At 43.5% G+C, this 19,879-nt stretch overlaps 2 protein-coding genes across 11 annotated transcripts in view; one reads left to right on the top strand and one right to left on the bottom strand.

Moving 5' to 3' along the window:
- Positions 1 to 8,884, top strand: part of LOC136433870 (apoptosis-stimulating of p53 protein 2-like) — a 58,865-nt gene extending 49,981 nt beyond the window's left edge. For 9 of the 10 annotated variants that reach the window (XM_066426439.1, XM_066426440.1, XM_066426445.1 and 6 more), the window contains 6 exons: positions 1,247 to 1,440; positions 2,089 to 4,563; positions 4,945 to 5,078; positions 6,102 to 6,268; positions 6,880 to 7,082; positions 7,874 to 8,884. In XM_066426439.1, the coding sequence (XP_066282536.1) occupies positions 1,247 to 1,440; positions 2,089 to 4,563; positions 4,945 to 5,078; positions 6,102 to 6,268; positions 6,880 to 7,082; positions 7,874 to 7,906 (3,206 nt within the window). In that variant the 3' untranslated portion in view covers positions 7,907 to 8,884. Of the gene's footprint in view, positions 1 to 1,246; positions 1,441 to 2,088; positions 4,564 to 4,944; positions 5,079 to 5,828; positions 5,965 to 6,101; positions 6,269 to 6,879; positions 7,083 to 7,873 lie in introns of those variants that run through there. The other variant, XM_066426442.1, reaches the window with a different exon arrangement.
- A 399-nt stretch (positions 8,885 to 9,283) lies between these two features.
- On the bottom strand, positions 9,284 to 19,372 carry LOC136433871 (26S proteasome regulatory subunit 10B). Its single transcript, XM_066426449.1, has 14 exons — positions 19,238 to 19,372; positions 18,464 to 18,543; positions 18,095 to 18,134; positions 17,530 to 17,582; positions 17,270 to 17,337; positions 16,723 to 16,837; positions 16,246 to 16,333; positions 13,723 to 13,784; positions 13,384 to 13,507; positions 12,658 to 12,719; positions 12,192 to 12,312; positions 11,486 to 11,566; positions 11,018 to 11,089; positions 9,284 to 9,793 (listed from the first exon to the last, which is right to left on the bottom strand). The coding sequence occupies exons 1-14, from the start codon at positions 19,344 to 19,346 to the stop codon at positions 9,675 to 9,677; spliced, it is 1,194 nt and encodes a 397-aa protein (XP_066282546.1). The 5' UTR covers positions 19,347 to 19,372; the 3' UTR covers positions 9,284 to 9,674.
- Between the last annotated feature and the right edge of the window lie 507 nt (positions 19,373 to 19,879).

Genomic DNA, 19,879 nt, shown 5'->3' with positions numbered 1-19,879 from the left:
GTAGCTGTGAACTGAGCTGTGAACTGTAAACTGATTGATTAGTCACTGATCTGGTGTGCTATAAAGAGCTTCTTAGCCTATTCTAGTTACCAACTCTGTGGTAAAATTGATATTTTCTGCTGATGGCAAGAAACAGATGTAAGCTTCCTCGCATATTTCCTTAAATTGACCATTATCTAACAAGCCTAGGAGGTTTACATGCAAATAAAGAATAAACAAACAAGGAGAATTGACTGTAATCATTCTGTAAGAGAGTCACTATGATTCCAAAATAAAACATCTTGAAATGATTGTTTGAAACACAAACATCCATGTTTTGAACCACAAAAGTGGCTCGCTGCCTTGGCATCTGTAGTACAAGTTAGCCTGGAGAGACACAACAACATTGACCTCTGCCCTACTGGCTCAGACGTTAAGATACAGTACTACTATACAGTAAACAAGATTCCATCATATTCATAGTACTCTTATAACCCAGTTTTATACCAGTTCCCATATGGAGCTTGAAATCAGGATGTTTTCCTCATATTACACCCTGCCGGCAGTTATTTCTTGCCTGAGGAAAGTCTGAAATAACAGGCCCCTTTTCCTGGTAGTTAATGAACTTGTTCTCTGAAGTTGATAGTTGGCATACCATCGTGATTAGAACATGATGTCATGTTCCCCGTGGGCCGGCCACCTGTTCTCCTTTCTGGCACTTGTTTCTCCCCATGAATCAACAGGAACATGTGAAAATCTCATGCAAACGAAAACGCGCACTTCTTGGTCTAGAAAAGCAAAATCACTTTGTTGAAGAATCCCAATGCAAGGAACTTGAGTTTCCAAGCTACTTGATGGTTCGATGGTCATTATTATTACAATTTGATTGAACTGTACCAAACAACCTTAAATCCAACATGTAAACACGGGTGTTTAATGATGAGATTAAGAACAGTAGAAACAATAGTCTTCCTCACCAAAGCGACTATACTGAGGAACATTTGTAACATGCGCCAGATTGTACATGCACCAATCCTGGGTGCCATCCTAGTTTAAGCTCCCATACTCCCCCATACCCGCAACAAGTGGGGGTGTTTGGGAGCCTCGCTAAACTAACTAGGATGGCACCCAGGATAGTTTGAGCCAGGATTAATTATTGCTTTTTTTTGCAGTCTTGCCTGGATCTTGGTGTGCCTGTAGTACACTGGTGGCAGTAGTGAGATCTTCACAGCTCTCTCACAATGCTAATTTTCCCGTTTCATTTCAGCCTCAGAGCTGGAGTCGGTGCGTCAGCTGTTCTCGGAGAAGCAGAAGGAGCTTGCGGCGGCGGTGACGCGCGTGGACGGGCTGACGAAGCAGCTGGAGGACCTGCGCACGGGGAAGGTGAACGGGTACAACGGGGACATCTCGCACGCGGCGTCCATGGCAGCGGAACTGGAGAGGCTCAGGAAAGAGCTGATGGTGAGTCACGCATGTACATTTCTTTTACTCTCCAAGCAGAGGAGGGGTTCCGGCTAGTTTTTGACGTGTTATTAGTCGGTTTTGTCTGGCTTTCTACAAATTGTTATGTTTTTTTTTTGTCTTTATAAACCCCACTACATAGAGAAAAAAAGAACATGGCAAAGGAGAAAGTCAAACAAAAACGCCTAATAACACATCAAAAACCAGCCGGAAACCCTCCTCTGCTTGGAGAGTACATTTCTTTATGTAAATATCGAATCTAACAGATTGCTGGTCACTTTAATGGACAAGCACAGGCGGTACTTGCTTTGTTGAATTGCCCTAGCTGGTGCTGAATGTACTCAAAGAGAAGTGCTCAAGCATCTTACGAGCGCGAGTGCTAATTTTGGGATTCTTTACAACAAAATGCCTTAAGCTTGAGCAGAAGATAGCCCCTTATCTTCAGTGCTCTTGTAAAGATGATATTTTGTATTACTTTGGCAGTTAAAACTAAGCATTGTAGAGTGATGAGTCACATCAATGACTAACTGAAGAGCAATAGATAGTTACTATGGTTGATGATACTTGCTGTTGAGATAATTATGATGATATACAGAAACTTTTCAAAATGCGTTTATTGGAGGCTAACTTTTGTTTATCGCCCCATAGATTCGGAACAGGCTGAACGACCAGCAAAATGCCAAACTGCAAGCACAGAGGGAGTCCCTCAATCAGCGAAACAACGAAATGTCGTACATGGACAAGAGAATAGCCGAGCTGACCGACAGGCTGAGGAAAAAGAAAGCCGCCCAGCAGCAGCGAGGGCCAAACAAGGCGAACCAGAACGACAGCGAGCCCAGCCGGGCCCCGGGGTCCCCGACGAAGGGCCAGCCGGGAAAGGCCCAGAACATTGCCGCTGTCGAACCGTACATTCAGCAACCCAAACAGTCGAGGGACAACCTCAAGCCCAACGGGAGGGCCTACACGGAGCCGATAAAGGAAATGCCAAACGACGGTGACCTGAAGCAAGGGAACTACCTACCCAACGGAGGACTGCCAGTCATGCCAACCCACTTTACTCCCGAGAAAAGCAATTTCACTCCTTCCAAGGGGCATTCTGAAGCCTATGCAGTAATGGAGCAAACCCTCAAGTCTGTGGAAGGAGAAAAGTCTCCCTATGGAAAGGGACAGTCACCAAAGTCGAAGGACTACGGTGTAGGACTTAGCCTGGCACCCAGGCCTTTTGTTCCCGGAGGGACAACGTTGAAATCATACGGCTCGGACTCCTCGATGAGTAGCCAAGCCAGTGGAAGGGGTCAGCCGGAGGGTGTGAATGAGAACAGTGCTCGGAGCTCCCCTGTGGTCGAGGGAAGAGCTGTAAACGGTCAGGGAAACAACCACATAGCAACGCAGAATTCTAGGCCAAATTATTTGAATGTGGAAGGCGCGGCGGTGGGCCGACTTAGTCCCCAACTCGAGCGCAAGCCGAAGGACGGAGGGTTGTACGTGGCCAAAGACAGGCCTCACTCGAGTTACGAGCTGCTAGACATGATTAGAGAACAGGACTCAGCTGCAATGAGGAAAAACTACCACAGTTCGGGTGATTTACCAGGAGATACACAAAGGCAACAGGGTTCGTCGAAGATGCCTCCGAAAACGAGGCCCAAACCATCAAATGGCCACAAAAACAGTAGCCAACCAGACGGACCTGCCCCCTTGGCTTCAGGCTCTTCGAGCAAATTAGATACCTCACCAAAAGCCCTTGACACGGCCCTCGCAATCCTGAAGGGAGGCAACAGGCCGCCAGTCACGAGCTCTGGGTACACGTCGTACAGGTCAGGGCCGCATGTAACGAGGGCGGGCTTCACGTCCCCTACGACAAGCGACGCCATGTCGTTCCCGTCTCCCGGGCAACAGCAGGGCAGGACGGACAAGTCGGTGGTCCGGACGTCGCAGTCAGGCGTGGACGGCTCCCATTTGCTGCGACCCTTCTCATCTGCAACCTCGCAGGGAGGCAAGCTGGAGTCGCCAACGGCCACCGTGCGACCACTTCCCCAGGACGGACAGGGCGCCATGGAAGCGTACGCTCCAGTCTCCTCAAAAACCGTGCCATACCCACCAAGCCAGCGACAGGTGACGGGCCCACACTCGCCCACGTCGACCGTCGTGAGCGGACCTTTCCCGCCGCCGTCAGCGCACGGAGGACAGCCCGTCCGGTCTCCGTCTCCCAAACAAACAAGCAGCCCCCCTGACTCGAGGGAAAGGCCGCCCTCGCCGAGGAAGCAGCCTCCTCAGTACACAGGGCCTCAGCATCCTGCAGAAGGAAGCCAGCAGAGGCCTCCGTCTCCGAGGAAGCACTCCAGTCCTCCCAGCTCTCAAGGCAGCCCTCCCACTTCACAGGCGGGACAGAGTGCCTCTCCGGAGTACATCATCCCGGAAGATGCTGCGCAGGCAAGGAAAAATAGCGAGGAATTCCAGGATGATTCGTTCGATGCCAGGCGGCCGGTCAGCCCGACCAAGCACCTCACGCCCAAGCCAGGCAGTGCCTACGAGAGGCTCTTCCCCAACGCAGACCCCGAGAAGATCCGAAGGATAGCCCACGCACCTCGCCCACTCAGAAAGAGACACTCATTCAACGAAGGCGAGGGGCCACCAGCCCAGCAGCAATACTATCGAGGAAGCCCACCAGCGCACCTGGCCACCCAGGGGCCACCCCCGGCCTACCCGAGTTCCCCCAAACCCCAGGAACAGGAGAGCCCGCCTAGTCCTCAGTACGTCAGCCCAGCTCCGGATACGCAACAGCAGAATGTCTCCCCCACCAGAGAAACAACAGAGCAGGCGCAGAACAGTACACAGAACAATGGCCAGACCTCGCCCCAGCAGCAGCAGTCGTCGCCACAGCAACGATCGCCACAGCAACCATCATCGCCACAGCAACTGTCGCCGCAGCAACTATCGCCGCAGCAACCCCGCAGCCCACCTCCCAGCCAACCAACCAAACCTATGCAACCAGAAAAGAAGAGCAACCTGAAGGGCAGGAATGGGGTGAAGCCCAGACGGAACGTCAGGTTTGACCCGCTGGCTCTGTTGCTGGACGCATCGTTGGAGGGGGAGTTTGACCTGGTGCAGGACATCATCAACCAGGTGAGGATCATGTACATTGGTTGTATATCGATTGTCTCAATGTAGTAAAGTGTAGCACCAAACTGATGTCAAATTACTAGAAATACAAAAGGTCTGTAGGGTAAGAAGACTTTGACGTTTCAAACAGCAGCCCTTGCATAGAAATGATGTGGAAACCCAGAAATCAGATCTTGTATATGAAGGTCTATTGCTCAAAATGTTTTAACTGTTCTCTCCTTTGACTGTTGACAATAAAACACTTTGTATTATTGGTGCCAGTTAGTCTCTCTGGTCTCTGAAGTTGATTAAGAGCCACAATTCACACAAAGGTGCCAGGTCTTTATGAAAGTACAAACACCAGTAACTTAACATGATTAACGTTTGGTATTTCCTTGCGCCCAGGTGGAGAACCCCAGCGGTTCGAATGACGAGGGAATCACGGCGCTGCACAACGCCATCTGCGCTGGCTACCACGACATCGTCACCTTTCTGGTGGAGTACGGTTGCGATGTCAACTCACAGGACAGTGACGGATGGTAGGTTATCTTACAAAAAGTTACATGCTTACTTGAGACCTTGATTTGCCAGAAACAGCGACGGATGGTGGGTTATCTCACATGATCACTAGAGACCTTGGTTTGCAAGAGATGTTAGAGGATTCTCAGTCAGATGGGAGAGGTTGTTGCAGACTTCATGCGTTCTTTTTAGTGGAAAAACATAGACGTCCCGTAAATTAACTTTGATATGATTTCAACGTAGGAAAGGTTTCAGACGTGTTTTAAGTTCACTGTTGTAACAATTCTGCAGTACCTGCTAAGTGTCCTAAAAACAGACCTCAAGAACAAAGGAATTGGAGACCTAAGAACAGCAAAGAAACTCAGAGAGCTACGGCAGCTCGCAGGAAAGAAGGCACAGTGGAAAGAAATGAAGAAAGACTGAATGCAGCCAGAGGTTGTTTCCACAACCTCTGAGCCACAGAACACAGTGGATCATTATCAGTACAGTTACTGCATTGATACAATAGAAAGGCATATTCGCGGTGTCATGATTTCACAGTGGAGAAGTCACTTTACAAAATGTGAAGATTTATAATATCTTACAGTATCTTCCCTATGTGGCGTCTACAACAACATGTCCATGGCATCTGCATATGAATCTTTATTTGTCATCCTGCTAACATATGTTTGTTCCCCAGGACCCCTCTCCACTGTGCAGCGTCCTGTAACAACATGCCCATGGCAGAGCTGTACCTGTATGCTTACAAATGTTTAATATGTGTTCCCCAGGACCCCACTCCACTGTGCAGCGTCCTGTAACAACATGCCCATGGCAGAGCTGTACCTGTATGCTTACAAATGTTTAATATGTGTTCCCCAGGACCCCACTCCACTGTGCAGCGTCCTGTAACAACATGCCCATGGCAGAGCTGTACCTGTATGCTTACAAATGTTTAATATGTGTTCCCCAGGACCCCACTCCACTGTGCAGCGTCCTGTAACAACATGCCCATGGCAGAGCTGTACCTGTATGCTTACAAATGTTTAATATGTGTTCCCCAGGACCCCACTCCACTGTGCAGCGTCCTGTAACAACATGCCCATGGTGGAACTGCTGGTGACGGGCGGCGCGTGCATCTTCGCCGCGACCATCAGCGACGTGGAGACAGCAGCGGAGAAGTGTGAGGAGCTGGAGGATGGATACACCGGGTGTTCCGAGTACCTGTATGGTGAGCTTCACCTTCTTAAGTTACGCTGTATCTGTGTAGCCTGGAATCCAAACCTATTATAGCTCCCGAGTCTCTCTCCGCTATTTGAGCTATAATAGGTTTGAATTCCAGGCTAGTACCTGTGTCTTGAGGCCTGGCTAATTCATTTCCTTGGTTCTCGAATATTTTAGAAAGAGGACATCTTGAAAACAGAGGAGTGTGAGGTGGACTCACTACATCTATTTTGAGACCCTGAAAATTATGTTCTGCTGAAGCTCTGTTTTCATGTTGATCTGTCAGTGGCCTTGTTGTTATTAAACCAGTATAACTGCCCACAACACAGTAGTTTTGAAGACAGTAAATTATGAGTTGATGTCAGTCCCTAGCCACTAAAAGAATTCAACCCTTTTGGGGGGAAAATGCTACTTAATATAGTGCTGCTTTGTATAAATGTCACATACATGTGCGTACTTTGCTACTTTGCTCTGAAACACGACCCAAGAACATCACCTTACTAGAATCTTCAAAGTTAATGTTTGACAAAAAGTTGTCACACTTCTTCCATCCATACACCACACATGTGTACATCTTGAACCCCTGGCCTGTTTCATGACTATTGCCTGACTCTGCAGGTATCCAAGAGAAGATGGGGATCGTCAACGGCGGGCTAGTCTACGCCCTGTTTGACTACGATGCAGAGGAGTCGGATGAACTCCAGTTCAGGGAGGGGGAGCCCCTCTACATCCTGCGCAAAGGCGACGCCGACGAGATCGAGTGGTGGTGGGCGCGCAACCAAGAGGGGAAGGAGGGATATGTAGCGAGGAACTTACTTGGGGTGAGTAAACACACTTGTTGCTGTGTCAGAACCACTAGGGGGATCATGTTTTCGGATTTATTGGAATTGCAACAATGCAATACAGGTGGGACACAGGCAGCTATTGCTGATGTCGTGACCCACACACATAATGTACCCGATTTTTACACTTGGGTGGAGTGGGGAAAATCGTGTTAAGTACCTTTTTTCCCAAAGGCACAAGATCGGTGGCAGCAGGGGATTCGAACCCGGAACCCCTTGGTTCTGAGTCGGAAATCCTGCCATTACGCCACACGACCCCACTTAAAAGAATTGTGTTGATTATGTTTTCATTTTGATTTTGTCAGGCTTCAAAGCATGTTTTAGATGTGCAACTGAATTTCGGCAACAATAAAAACGGTGACAGAACTACATGTACATATCATCATACACAGAGTTTTAGCTTTTACAGAGTTTGACTTCCAGTGCACCTTGCCATACGTACTATCTATCAGCTTCTTTCCAATAAGACATGTTTCTGTTTCAATCAGTTTCTTGATGTAAGCCTTGGGCAATCTCCTCTTTATTGTCAACAAGTTGTGTCAAAACGAAAGTTACTCATGATGACAAGTAACTAGATATGTTACTTGAGTTGATATTGGCATTGATATTGGATAAGTCGATATTGAAACAGTGTATTTCATTACTTGGATGTTTAAGCATCATCGATGTAATTTCTCAAGAAACAAGCTAATGACTCCTTGTAGGTTCATGGCATTTAGTTGAATTTGTTTCCAAGCCAATCTTAATGTCTCTGACACTTCTTTTTCCAGATGTCCCCAAGAATTCCGCAAAAACGACCATGAGACAGACCCGAAGAAAATCCTGACAGCTCAACCAACCAACAGACTTGCCAACTCCTGCAGTTTTACTGAACAGCCGTGTGTTTGCTAGCGAGAGTAGAGAGAGCCTTTTGTTTTTCTTTTGAGGATGTGAGCCGGTTGAAGATAGCATGGAAGAAGGAAAGTGAGCTGTGCTGGTGTAGTTTGGTTTGAATCAGATAGAGGGAGCTTCTGAACTGTAAAGAAAGAATTGGGAGGGTATGGCATGGAAGGATTGTTAGAATGCAGCAGCTTCGTTGTAAAGAATGCATGTTGATTGTTGTGTATGAGAGTGGCTAGTGGCTGTAACTTGTGCTAGAAATATCGTGGATTTTAAAAACCAGCATTTCATATTTGATCATGCAACCGTGGATTTTAATTGAAATTCTGTAGGATTTCATGACCTTTTGAGAAGAAAGTGCAATTCATTTTGCTTCAGAAGTGTGATGCCATCTCATTTTTCCTTGCATGGATTTCCTGGTTGTACTGTTTCCTGTTTGTGTAAGGGAGTATTTCCCTCTGTACAGATGTCCAGAAATGCGTTCTATGTTACGAACTTGTGTATATATGCGGCTGTGTAGCCAACAGGGCCAGTAGAAGAATAACTTTTGTATCATCATATTTATCAATTGTATTTAACTAGCAGCACACATAACACTGGTGTAGAAGGGCCTACAAACTTTTAGTGCAAGCCTTTTTTTTATTTATTCTGCTTTGTAGTAGCTGGAGCTAGTTTGGTGATGACAATAAGACCTTGCCAGTAGCGATGCTGGCAAAACCCACCGTGTATGATATTGAAGTAGCTGATCGTGACGGAATTCTGAATCCGAATGAATTCTAATAGGTTGAGTCGGGGACAAGTTGTATCATGTGATCACGACAAGAAAATGTCGAATTCTAAATGTATGATTCCAAGGCACCCATGAGATCATGTGACTGTACAATAAATGAAGCCTGGAGAAATCTGTGTCTGTTGTGCTTGTCTTAAGATAGGTTGTTAAAGTGTTTGTAACACCAAAATACATTTCCTGATTATATTATGATAAATATAGAATACAACACAGGGTATTCCGTATCACCCGAGTTAGATCCGACCCGCTATGCTTATTGAATAATATGTATCATGGTCAAATGTGATCACGAAATGTTGTATTTTAGAGTCACACTTTTAGTGCGGTTGAGTAAGGTCAAAGATGGCTTCAAGAAAATTTCTCTATCAATTCAAATGTCATCAAGTTCTGGAGGGAGGATATTAGAAATATTGGCCTACCAAGTTGTCAGGCCCCTTATTGCGGTTTGAACCTGGTAACTTGTATGTCTACTGTTCTGAATACTAGTGTCAAAAACACACTTCACAAAAGATTGACTTTTCCATTCTACTTTATTCAAATACCAATTGGATTCATAGTTCTGGTTAAACATTTGTAGAATACATGTGGTGATATAAAGCAACAAGACTGAAAAGTATGTGTATACATGTATGTTCTCTATTGAGAGCCTTATTTGAAATACATATTGTTATAACCTAGACAGGAAGACTATTTTTGTCTAAATGGTACGAACAACAACAAAATCGAAGGGAGCAAAAGAGTATTCTCTGGTCACAGTTTATAGTTCTAAATCAGGGGATTGGATGCTAGTTGTCTTCTATACAGACTTGTAGTCCAGTTAAGAAAACAACAAAATCAAGCAAAGAGTATTTTCTGGTCATTGTTTATAGTTCTAAATCAGTGGATTGGATGCAGGTTGTGTTCTATACAGGCTTGTAGTCCAGTTTGGACTCGAGTTTCTTGTTATCGCAGACTTTCCTCACAGCCTTCATGAAGTCCTCTTCTATCACATACTCTCGTTCTGATCGGATGGCAAACATTCCTGCAGGGGGAAAAACAGACATTTCTTACCATTGTAGTAGCAGTCTCACAATAGTGACAATGCATAACAGGTTACACATATTTGTACGTGTATTAAGATTTTGTTGATAAACTCAATATGTTACAGTATAGGAAATAAGTCATGAGATGTAAGATCTTGTGACCAACTGCCAACATCAAATTAAGTAACAATAGATACGTTTTACACCACATCCTTCCCACTGCAGTATTACCCTCAGGAAAATGACAAGAGGGTCATCGAAATGACGGCTAAGAATAAACCAAATATTAATCAATTGGGTTCTGTACAAAGAACTTTGTCAAAAAAGGTTCAACATATCACAGGCCGAAGGATTTTTTCAAATCAAAATCATCTCAAAGAAGGATGACTGTCAAATTCACTTCCCATTTTGTTTAGACCACATCTGGGCTGCGAATTTCAACACCAGAATTCTATGGGTGCATCCATACAATTGGAATTGCTATCATCACCAAAATGCAGTTGCCAGGCAACAGGTTGTGGAAGACCTAGGAAATCTTTGTTGGAGTGTGTTAGGAAGGGCATTAAGGTGTGCGGACTAAACAGCGTGAACCCCCTGGACAGAGCTGCTTGGAAGCTCAGTGTGAAGACTAGCGGACTGCTGCCCACCCGTGTCAGGGACCCCAGGAGCAGTATAATCAAACAGTGGATACTACTACTAGCTGGTGTGTTACGCCTAATGGCGGTTATACCGGCTATATAGCTATAGATTAGGGCTGGATACCGGTTCGGCTGAATAAGGTCCAAGTCCAAGTTTAGGTCCAGAGATTTAGGTTCAGGTCCGGACCTGAACCTGGACCTGATCCTGTGCAGTTGATGTTTTGTTTTATTAGACCAATATTAAGCATAGAGAATTAACACTGACACGCACGACTATAAAAGTTTCTTGGTGAGAAAACTTTCAAGATAAACCAGTGTTTGATATTTGAATGTTGCACTTATTTCAAATGCCTGTTTTGTCAGAGGGGAAGATTCAAAAACACTTTTTATCAAACAAAATAGAAAAATATATTTGTACTTTGCTCAGTTTTTTTTGGACTCAGGTTTTTGTCTTTAAGGTTTTTTGGACTCGGTTCTTGGATGTAATAAAGGTCCGAATCCGGTCCAGCAAACCGGTATCCACCCCTACTATAGATAGATAATATTCTTAGAAAATGGCAGATGAAAGAGAGGGGAGGGGCTCACCTGCTTCAGTACAGACGTTCCTGAGATCGGCTCCGTTGAAGCCATCAGACAGCTTCACTATCGCTTCATAGTCTGGAGGAGAGGTACAAGGGGAGATGCTGAGTTTACTGAGAACAGTAAAACTCGTCTGTATTGATAGCTCAAGGGAGTTTAAGAAAATGCTTGGGTCAATGGGAAAAATACCAAAAAGTGGTCTTATCCAGAGTAGTACATGTAGTACAGCTACAGATTTGACTGTATATCAATGGCCAGGTGGTCATTATGCAAACGTAGTCAATAGTGCAGGTTTGACTGTATATAGTGTGATAATCATAATGATGATGTGATCAGGATGCAAGATGTCATACACTCAAGTCTGAATTTATTTCCATGGCAAAGGGTACCCAAACTAAAACCAAACATATCAAAGAAATCCTGCAGGCAATTTAACCTAACTTAACACAAAGAGTGTCCATGGTGATCACCTACCTATTTCTCCATGTTTTGTCATCGGTCCAGAGTGGATCTTCAAGATGTCCATTCTGGCCTGCTCGTTTGGGAGGTCGATCTCTGTTTGAGGAAGAAGAACACATTTGTGACACAGGTTACTTAATATATCAAATGCTTACTCATGTAACTTTTGTCTTAAATTTCAAGGTGCTCAACCTCCAATTTAGGCAATTTGTCCTCATTTCTTCCATGCACAATATATCATGGCAGCTAAAATAAAAAAGTACCCATACATAACAAGCCTAAAATACTGATATGCTAAAATTTCATCAATCCCACAAATTTCGTTGGCGAATTAATGCTGTATCTAACATACTTAAGGTTGAGACAAAGACATACACATTTTAAGAAGCAGAGGCAGAAGCCTAGAAGTCCTACAATGTGATTTGGGCGGTTGATACAGATAGATGCATGAATAGGCTGGTAAATCATTGGATAAGGAGGCTGTAAGGATCAGAAGACCTACTCCAGTCATGAACCATGGCGAGGGAGGATATAAACGTAGTCACATTTGTTACAGCATTCTTTACACTGCAGCAGCGACACCTAGCTGCAGTGCGAAGTATAACCAAGTTAGTACTGCCCTGAGGAAGGTGACAGGCTGTCACCAAAAAAAAACTGCTAGGTAAATAAATACATGGGTGTGTACAAAGAACTTTGTCATCGAAATGGATAAACATCTTACGGATCTTCCTGTCGAGTCTGCCTGGCCTGAGCAGGGCGGGGTCCAGGGTGTCGGGGCGGTTGGTGGCCATGATCATCTTCACTTTCCCCAACCGGTCAAATCCATCCATCTGGTTCAACAACTGCGGTGTCAAAGATAACATGTTAGACATCAGATAGCACTGCATTTTCATTGAATTTGTTTTCTGAAGTCAACATTTATGTTTCTTTGCAATTTTAATTGCAACCTCAGTAAAGGTGAAGCAGCCTTCTGTAACTTTTTGGTCACATAACAACATGATACGAGCAACACAGGATCTTCATGTCAACTATGATGCAGGAATATTGCCTACATTAACATTATAACTAAATGGTGTGTATGGTGTAGGATATTTAATTATCATTAGAAAATGATAGCTAGAAAGAAACAAAGCTCCTCGAGTCATGATGTCCTCACTACACATACACTGTCTGTACAGTCCACCCACCTCCATCAGTGTTCTCTGGATCTCTCTGTCAGCAGAAGTGCCCTCCGAGAAACGTCTACCACCTGGTAGATCGGAGCAAAAAACGCATTAAACACAGTCAATCTTCACTAAGATAAGAAAACACTTTTGCATTTCATCTTTTTATATAAAGACCTACATTATTTCAGGTATCAAATATATTTCAGAGGCAGTGTAACAGGGATCAAAATTTTGAATATCTGTTCAAACCTGGCTACCAAGTAGTCAGGCTGTGTGACTAATTGGAGCCAACCAGAGCTCTCACCTTTTGTCTTTAAGTGTCTATGCATGGCACCTAGGCCTAATCCCCTATACTTTGAAGGGATGTGTGAATTGCCCTGTTCCCAGCCCACTGACCCGGTTATATCATATTTGTAGAATGTTGCAACATGTTCAAACAAATGATCAATCTATGTTGCAACAGCTTAGAAACTAATACAAATAATGTGTTCAATGTTGGAAATTTGTTTAACCTGTTGGAACACAGCATAAAATATTTAGAACATCAAATAAATGTTGGAAATTGTTCTCAACAGTTACTTATCTCACATAGATTGTTACAAAGGTTTTGTAAATGTTAGAACAAAAGGCAACAAACACCCTCTCGGTAATGTGGAATTGACTCTATTCAAAGGCCAATAGTTTCTCTATTAACAATTGCCAGACCATTTGGTAAGGGAAGCAATCTGGAGGTTAGTTCTGCCTCACCTATGGCATCTATCTCATCCATGAAGATGATACAAGGCTGATGGTCCTTGGCATACCCAAACATCTCCCGGATCAGTCGGGCGCTCTCCCCTATGTACTTGTCAACTATAGCACTGGACACAACCTGGGACAAAATGACGAATCTATTGTACATTGAACACAAAAATAAAGCAAAAAGAAAACGACAGTTCTAATAGTTAAGCTCAATTCAGTTTTGGATTGTTCTTAGCCATAACTTTTCCTTAAGTATGAATATGTTATGGTTTTAGGCAACCAAATTGTACTGCTGTACATGTCACATCTTCAACCAAACTCAGTACTCAGCATCGAGTGCCTTACCTTCAAGAAGTTACAATCCAGCTGACTTGCTACTGCCCTGGCTAGCAGAGTTTTTCCTGTGCCTGTAAAGAAACACACATAGTCAAACTTGTGTGCTTGAGGGATTTAACCAAGAGAGTTGTCACTATATACCGGAAGCTGGTATACCAGTCATTGTAAGGAAACACCAACAAGTGGTTCCTTATAATGACTGGTGGTCACTAGTACAAGTTTTTGACTGCATCAGGTTGGTGTGCCTGTGCGTTAACACAACATGATGAAAGACTTGGCACTCCATCACAAATCAACTACGTCATCGGATTTTCATGCAATACTGTATGCACAGTAGTTAGTACCCAGCTACCTCCACTGGCCATAAATATAAATATAATCACACAGTGACTCTTCTTCGTGCTAAACATACTATTGGCGAGAATGAACAAATTGAAAGCTATAAATTTCCTAGATCCAAAGAGGCTTTTCTGCCAATATGCAGCACCGAAACGACGGAAAGTCCGCATAGTTTCCAAGCCAAGGGCATGAGCAGGCTCTCCATCCCATTTTACCTGTTTTTTTAAAAGCGATGACCTGAAAAATGATGTTTTTATCAATTTCCCTACCAGGCCTCAAAATTAACTTTTTTCCCTACTGTCCCAGCATTGTCCCAAAAATAAATTTCAACTGTCCCGAAGTGAGGATGGACTGTCCCAACCCTATTTTCAGAAATTATGTATTACAACAACTGTAAAGCTCAGTAAGAGTACAGTATTGCTGTGTAAGCTTATTGTCCATTGAAATAATCAACTCAGATTCAAACTTATCTTGTTTTTTTTTTTATTAGACAACAACAGATTTATTACATTATATCTTATGGATAGTAGTGCAACGTCCACTGCACATTTACAGGTAGACCACTTGCTGCAGTGCCTTATCATGTAACAAGTGGCAAGTGGGAACTGGGAACTTCAAAAAGTCATTTTAAGAACATAATCTTTTTCTGAAAATAAACAGTACATAGTGAGTCACTGAGTGACACTAGTCTAGTACATTTACAGGGACCACTTGTACTTTATCAGTGGCAGGTGGGAAGAAAAGAATGAAATATTCTTCAGATTGTCTCTGTCTTTGGTACACAGTGTAACAACAATAGATAGTACACTAGTCTAGCACAGTCAAACGTGTCTAAGAAGACCACCCAGGGGACCGATAGAATTCGGGCGTCTTGGACACGTGGTCTTCTTACAAATAGAGATTGACATTAGTCAAGACAGAGGCACCGATTTCAACGTCATAATTTATTAACAAGAATGCTAAACAAGATGCACTTAATCGTTCAACAGCAAAGCTCGTCTCCATTATACCGCTTTCGGATTCCACATTTACGATATTTCTTCCCTATTTTCCTGGATTATTTCGCAAAAATTCATGAAAATTCGCTTATTTTTGTGGCGAGCGGCGTCACTTTTACCATCGGCATTGTCTGTAAAAACTTGTGAATGGAGTCGATACCGCATAACAATGGGTCATTTCGCTACAACGCTAACGTTAAAAACAAAGGATCGATGTTTTGGGTTGAGTATCCGACACCCTACTGACGTTCTTACCGGGCACATGGTCGCCACAAGCGGGAACCTTCTTTCACAAAATTGGCGACGCCGCAGAAAAATTACCGGATCATTATGGCATTGTTACCCATGAAAAGATCGTGTATGGTTAAGTTTTTCTCCTGGTGTGAGTTTTAAACTCCCAAACCCGCCCAAACGCCAGAAATTTGCAGAGAAATACAGAAATATAGCCTCTAGCGTGCCTGTACATGTAGAAACGCATTGTTTATTTAGTTAGGATACTTCACTAGAGTAGAGGCATGGGTGAGCAGTTAAAAAAAAAAAAACATCCACGTATTATCTTCAAAACAAAATGTTATCAAGTCAAGCTTTCTTTATGTATATATTTTCTTTATGTAAAGAATGTTTTTGACGAAATAAGTTTAAATTTTGTACTATTGAATGTAGAGTAAAATCACACCACACGCAATAGTTCCACCCACATTGCAGTAGACTATCCCAATGACCTATGACCACTGGCGCCATCTTGGATTTCATCGCTGCAAAACAGGCCGATTTACCGTGATTTCCCGCAACTTACCATTAAAAACTAACGTCGCCACACATTTGAAAATGACGTGGTCGTCTTAGATTACGTTTTGGTCGCTTGCGGTCCGGATCCGGTCTACCGCGGGGAGATCGGACATTCTGATGTTGATTAGTTGATTATTTTCCTATTGTCCCAAAAGTGCCCCAAATAGATTTTTCAGTTGTCCCTGCCTAAATTTTAGTGGCCCCGGGACATCGGGACATAGTTAAGATCGAGCCCTGCCTACTGTAACGTTGTTCAGGCCTGTACGTTGGCAAGATAGCCTCAAAACACAGTGTTTTTCGCATGACTTTAAACCTCTGCTGCGGGAAAAGTAATCATCGCAGATAAGCCAGATTTGGATATATGGTAAATTATGAAAAATTAAGAAACCCTGCTGTCATGTCCTACCTGGAGGTCCGTACAGCAGGACTCCCTTTGGCGGGTTGATCCCCACACGGAAGAACAGCTCTGGGTTGAGTAGGGGCAGTTCTATCACCTGGGCAACAGGAACAAAACACATTGTCAGCACTGTTTAACCCTCTCCAGGCTGTGATAGCCTGCTTCCGCCAGATTTGCATTGACTTCGGAGTAAGGTGGCCTGGAGATGGGTCAGGTCAAGTGACATAGCCTTCTCGTCAAATCAACTTGAGAAGGATTTCAGTACAAAATTTACACTTTACAATGGTTTCTACCCAAAATAAGGGGACAACAGATGATACCAAGAAGTACATTGAAAAGCAGCACCAAAGCGCTTTTTGCCGAGATGATTACATTTTCCGTCCTACTTCTCTTGGCAGAATTGTAGCCCTTTGGCCTGAGGGTGTCTGCCTACATAGGAAATCGTAAAAGAAACTTCGGTCCGAGACCCTAAGTAAGATGCCTCACCTCTCTGAGCTGCCTGATCTGCTCTGCAAGTCCACCGATCTGTGAGTAGGACACTTCACCCGGGTCCTCGATAGACATGTTATACACCAGGGGGTCCACCTCTCGGGGAAGGTACCTGGGCAAACCAGACAGGTGTAAGTACCAAAACATAAGCAGATACAGGGCCTAACATGGGAATCAAGTTTGATACATAGGGACACTCTAGTCTAGACCAGGGCTGTCTCCGGGACCCGTCCCTCTGTCCTGGGAAGAAAATCTGCTTGTTGGGTTGGGGGGGAAAATGTCACCCTGGCCATCGAAAAAATGGGAACCATGCCTAGAAATTGTAGGCTTAAAATGACAGATTTAACAACAAACATCAACAACATTGACAATGAGAGGGATATAAAAAAATCCTAAAGCTGGAGACACCCCTGCTATAGAGACAGTGATCCATAAAAGAACTTTGTTACCTACAACATTGTAGAACTGTGGAACAGACTACATAACAATACTGTTACAGTTGGAGAAAGCAAGAAAGGTAAAGGTGAAGCCAGTTTTGTCTGACCTCATGATGGTGAGAGTGGTCATGTCCAGAGCCACACGAGTACCAGCCTTCAGCTTTGCCTTGTCAACCTGTGGGGGAAGGAGAGGGCAACATGTCAGCAATGCTACAATGGACAGTGAACTATACATTTCAACATCAAGATAAATGATGATGATGAACTGAATTTAGGAGACACTTTAGACCAGTTTAGTGAATGCAAACCAGTCTGCATTGACCACTAAAAAGTAAAGGGACCTGAAGAATGAAGAAATGCTGTTTACCTGTCGTCTGCAGCCCACCACGTAGCGAGGACCATTGGTCGCCTTGACAATAACTACAAGCAAAACACAAGAACACGTTATAGACCAAAGCAACCCACAGCAGAAACATCTGTGATTAAAAAATCACATTTCACACCAATTTTGAAATGTTTGCAGCAATTGCATTTTTGCAATTTTATACAGTTTATCACTGTGACCACTGCAAAATCATGACAATGATTCACCGTAAATATTCATTTCTATTATATTATTTAACATTATATTACTACTGAACTTAAAACAGTGAAGAAGCGTCCTTTCCCTTCCTACCACGACATTAATTGAAAGTAAATAAATTTACAGCGGAACACAGGGCTGTCTCTAGCTTAAAATTTATCTCCGTCCCATTCGCTGTTTGTGGACCCAAGTCGTTAATTCCTGTCATTTAATTTGTCATTTTAAGCTTACGAAAATAAACTTTAATCAATTTTGTGTCACTAAGTCCAGATTTCTTTGATGGAAGGATATAAATTTATCTATCCCAACAGGAAATAGTGAGTGAGTGTGCTAAAAAATGCATACTTACACTTATCCTCCGTTAACTGCTTCAGCACTTCACCAACAATCTACACAGGAAGTGGAATAAAGTCCGTCAAAAACGCTGACAAGGATTCGCCAACTGCATGTTTCTTTTCTACATGCATACATTACAGGGTAATGTTGACTTGTTCTACCGATTTTTTAGCCTGTATAGAACGATTGGACGAACAAAAGGCATACCTCTCTTTGTAGTTTTATGACGCCTATACTACAAAAGTTGAGCGAAAACACATGCACATCATTTGAGTGGTTAGGGAGAGTAACAAATTATTTGACTAAGCCTTATATGGAATATCACAAATTACAATGTCGTGAAGTACGACAAATTATGATAAGTTCAGAGCAGTGACTTAACCTGTCCAACACTCTGTAGAGCCTTCAGGTCGTTCTCAGATTTCTCGTAGTCCTTCGTCAACTCCTTCAGCTGTTCGCGCACTGGGAGAAAACACACAACATTCTTACTAATGTCCATGAAGATAATTTTGGATGTCTAGGTAATATCAGATACTCTATACAAAAGTTACTCAAGCAACTGGCTAAGTTATCGTGCGTAACGTATGTTTGTAAGAAAAATTACGTTATGCTCAAAATACATTTTAAATTACTCAAACAACTGGATAAGTTTTGTTGTAAACGGTCAGACGTTTCAGCCACTGACGAAAGACAGCGGATTCTGTTGGAAAGGTCTGACCGTTTACAAAACTTATCCAGTTGTTTGAGTAACTTTTGTATAATTTTTGTAGTTGTTGTCCTCGTTTACTACGTCTTTAGGTCCTTTAGATCGCTAGACTTGGTCTCTTTTTAACATGACGTTGTATAATTTTTCCATGGCCTTTCACGGTATATTGGCGCGAGAAATGAAGACTTTCTCCACATCAACATGATCAGATGAACAAATTGTTCTGCTAGAAGGCGCCCTGTTCAGAGCATTTACCCACAAAACGTGTGCTCTACTCTATACTTTCAACTTACACAGCTTCGAAAACCATGCCCCCCTCCCCCTTGAGATGCGTATCCGAATGACTCAGCGAGTACAACACTACTTCGCCTGACCTTTTCAAAATGAAAGCGAACTGCGATGGGCAAAGCGAATTTATGATAGGAATGTTAAGACTCTACTGTTACTCACTCTCTTTGAGCCGACTCTCCAACTCCCGGTGTTCTAGGAGTTTTTTGCGATAATCCGTGAGACCTTTCTCCCGAGCGCTGTCAGTGGTGGCCATGTTGCTCGCCGTCATTTTTGCACTGCACTATGGGAAAAAGCGCCACCCCTCTGTTTTATCAAAACTACATCCCCGGAAGTACATTTGAATTCCTTGGAGCGCAGTGATTTTCGTTCCCTCCAGTGATGGTAAACATAACAAAAATACAGGAAGATATGTAGTGTACTTCTAGCAAGTGACACAATGTGGTAATTTAGTTAGCCGCAAACTGATTAGCATTTGCAGTCATCAACTTTAAACTTTTAATGCATCAATACAAATGATAAACATGAGCATTTAGGAATATCCAATACTTTCTGTCGTAGGACTTTACACCACTTAGATTGTAACAGTGGAGTATGTGGGGGACACAACACATCTCGTTAGAACTCAAGCTAAAACTCTTCCAAGTCTATGTTATACCCGTGATACTTTATAACGCCGGGACATGGGGACTCACCGAGCAGTTTGCGTATAAGATTGACTCATGGCACCGGAAACAACTGAGACGTCTAACAGGTCACATCTACCCCAACTGCATCAGCAACGTAAAGTTGTACAACATGTGT

Source organism: Branchiostoma lanceolatum, chromosome 4 (assembly GCF_035083965.1).
Source record: "Branchiostoma lanceolatum isolate klBraLanc5 chromosome 4, klBraLanc5.hap2, whole genome shotgun sequence".
NCBI lineage: Eukaryota > Metazoa > Chordata > Leptocardii > Amphioxiformes > Branchiostomatidae > Branchiostoma > Branchiostoma lanceolatum.
Note: the sequence above shows the minus strand (reverse complement) of the source record. Positions and strands in the feature narration are given on the sequence as shown.

Excerpts from the sequence above, each read along its gene's own strand:
- LOC136433871 (XM_066426449.1), bottom strand. The coding sequence starts at position 19,346 with ATGACGGCGAGCAACATGGCCACCACTGACAGCGCTCGGGAGAAAGGT. Across the intron at positions 17,583-18,094 it reads GCAGTTAACGGAGGATAAGT|TTATTGTCAAGGCGACCAAT; the intron begins GTAAGTATGCAT and ends TTTTGCTTGTAG. Across the intron at positions 11,090-11,485 it reads GACAAAACATGGAGAAATAG|ACTATGAAGCGATAGTGAAG; the intron begins GTAGGTGATCAC and ends CCTCTCCTCCAG.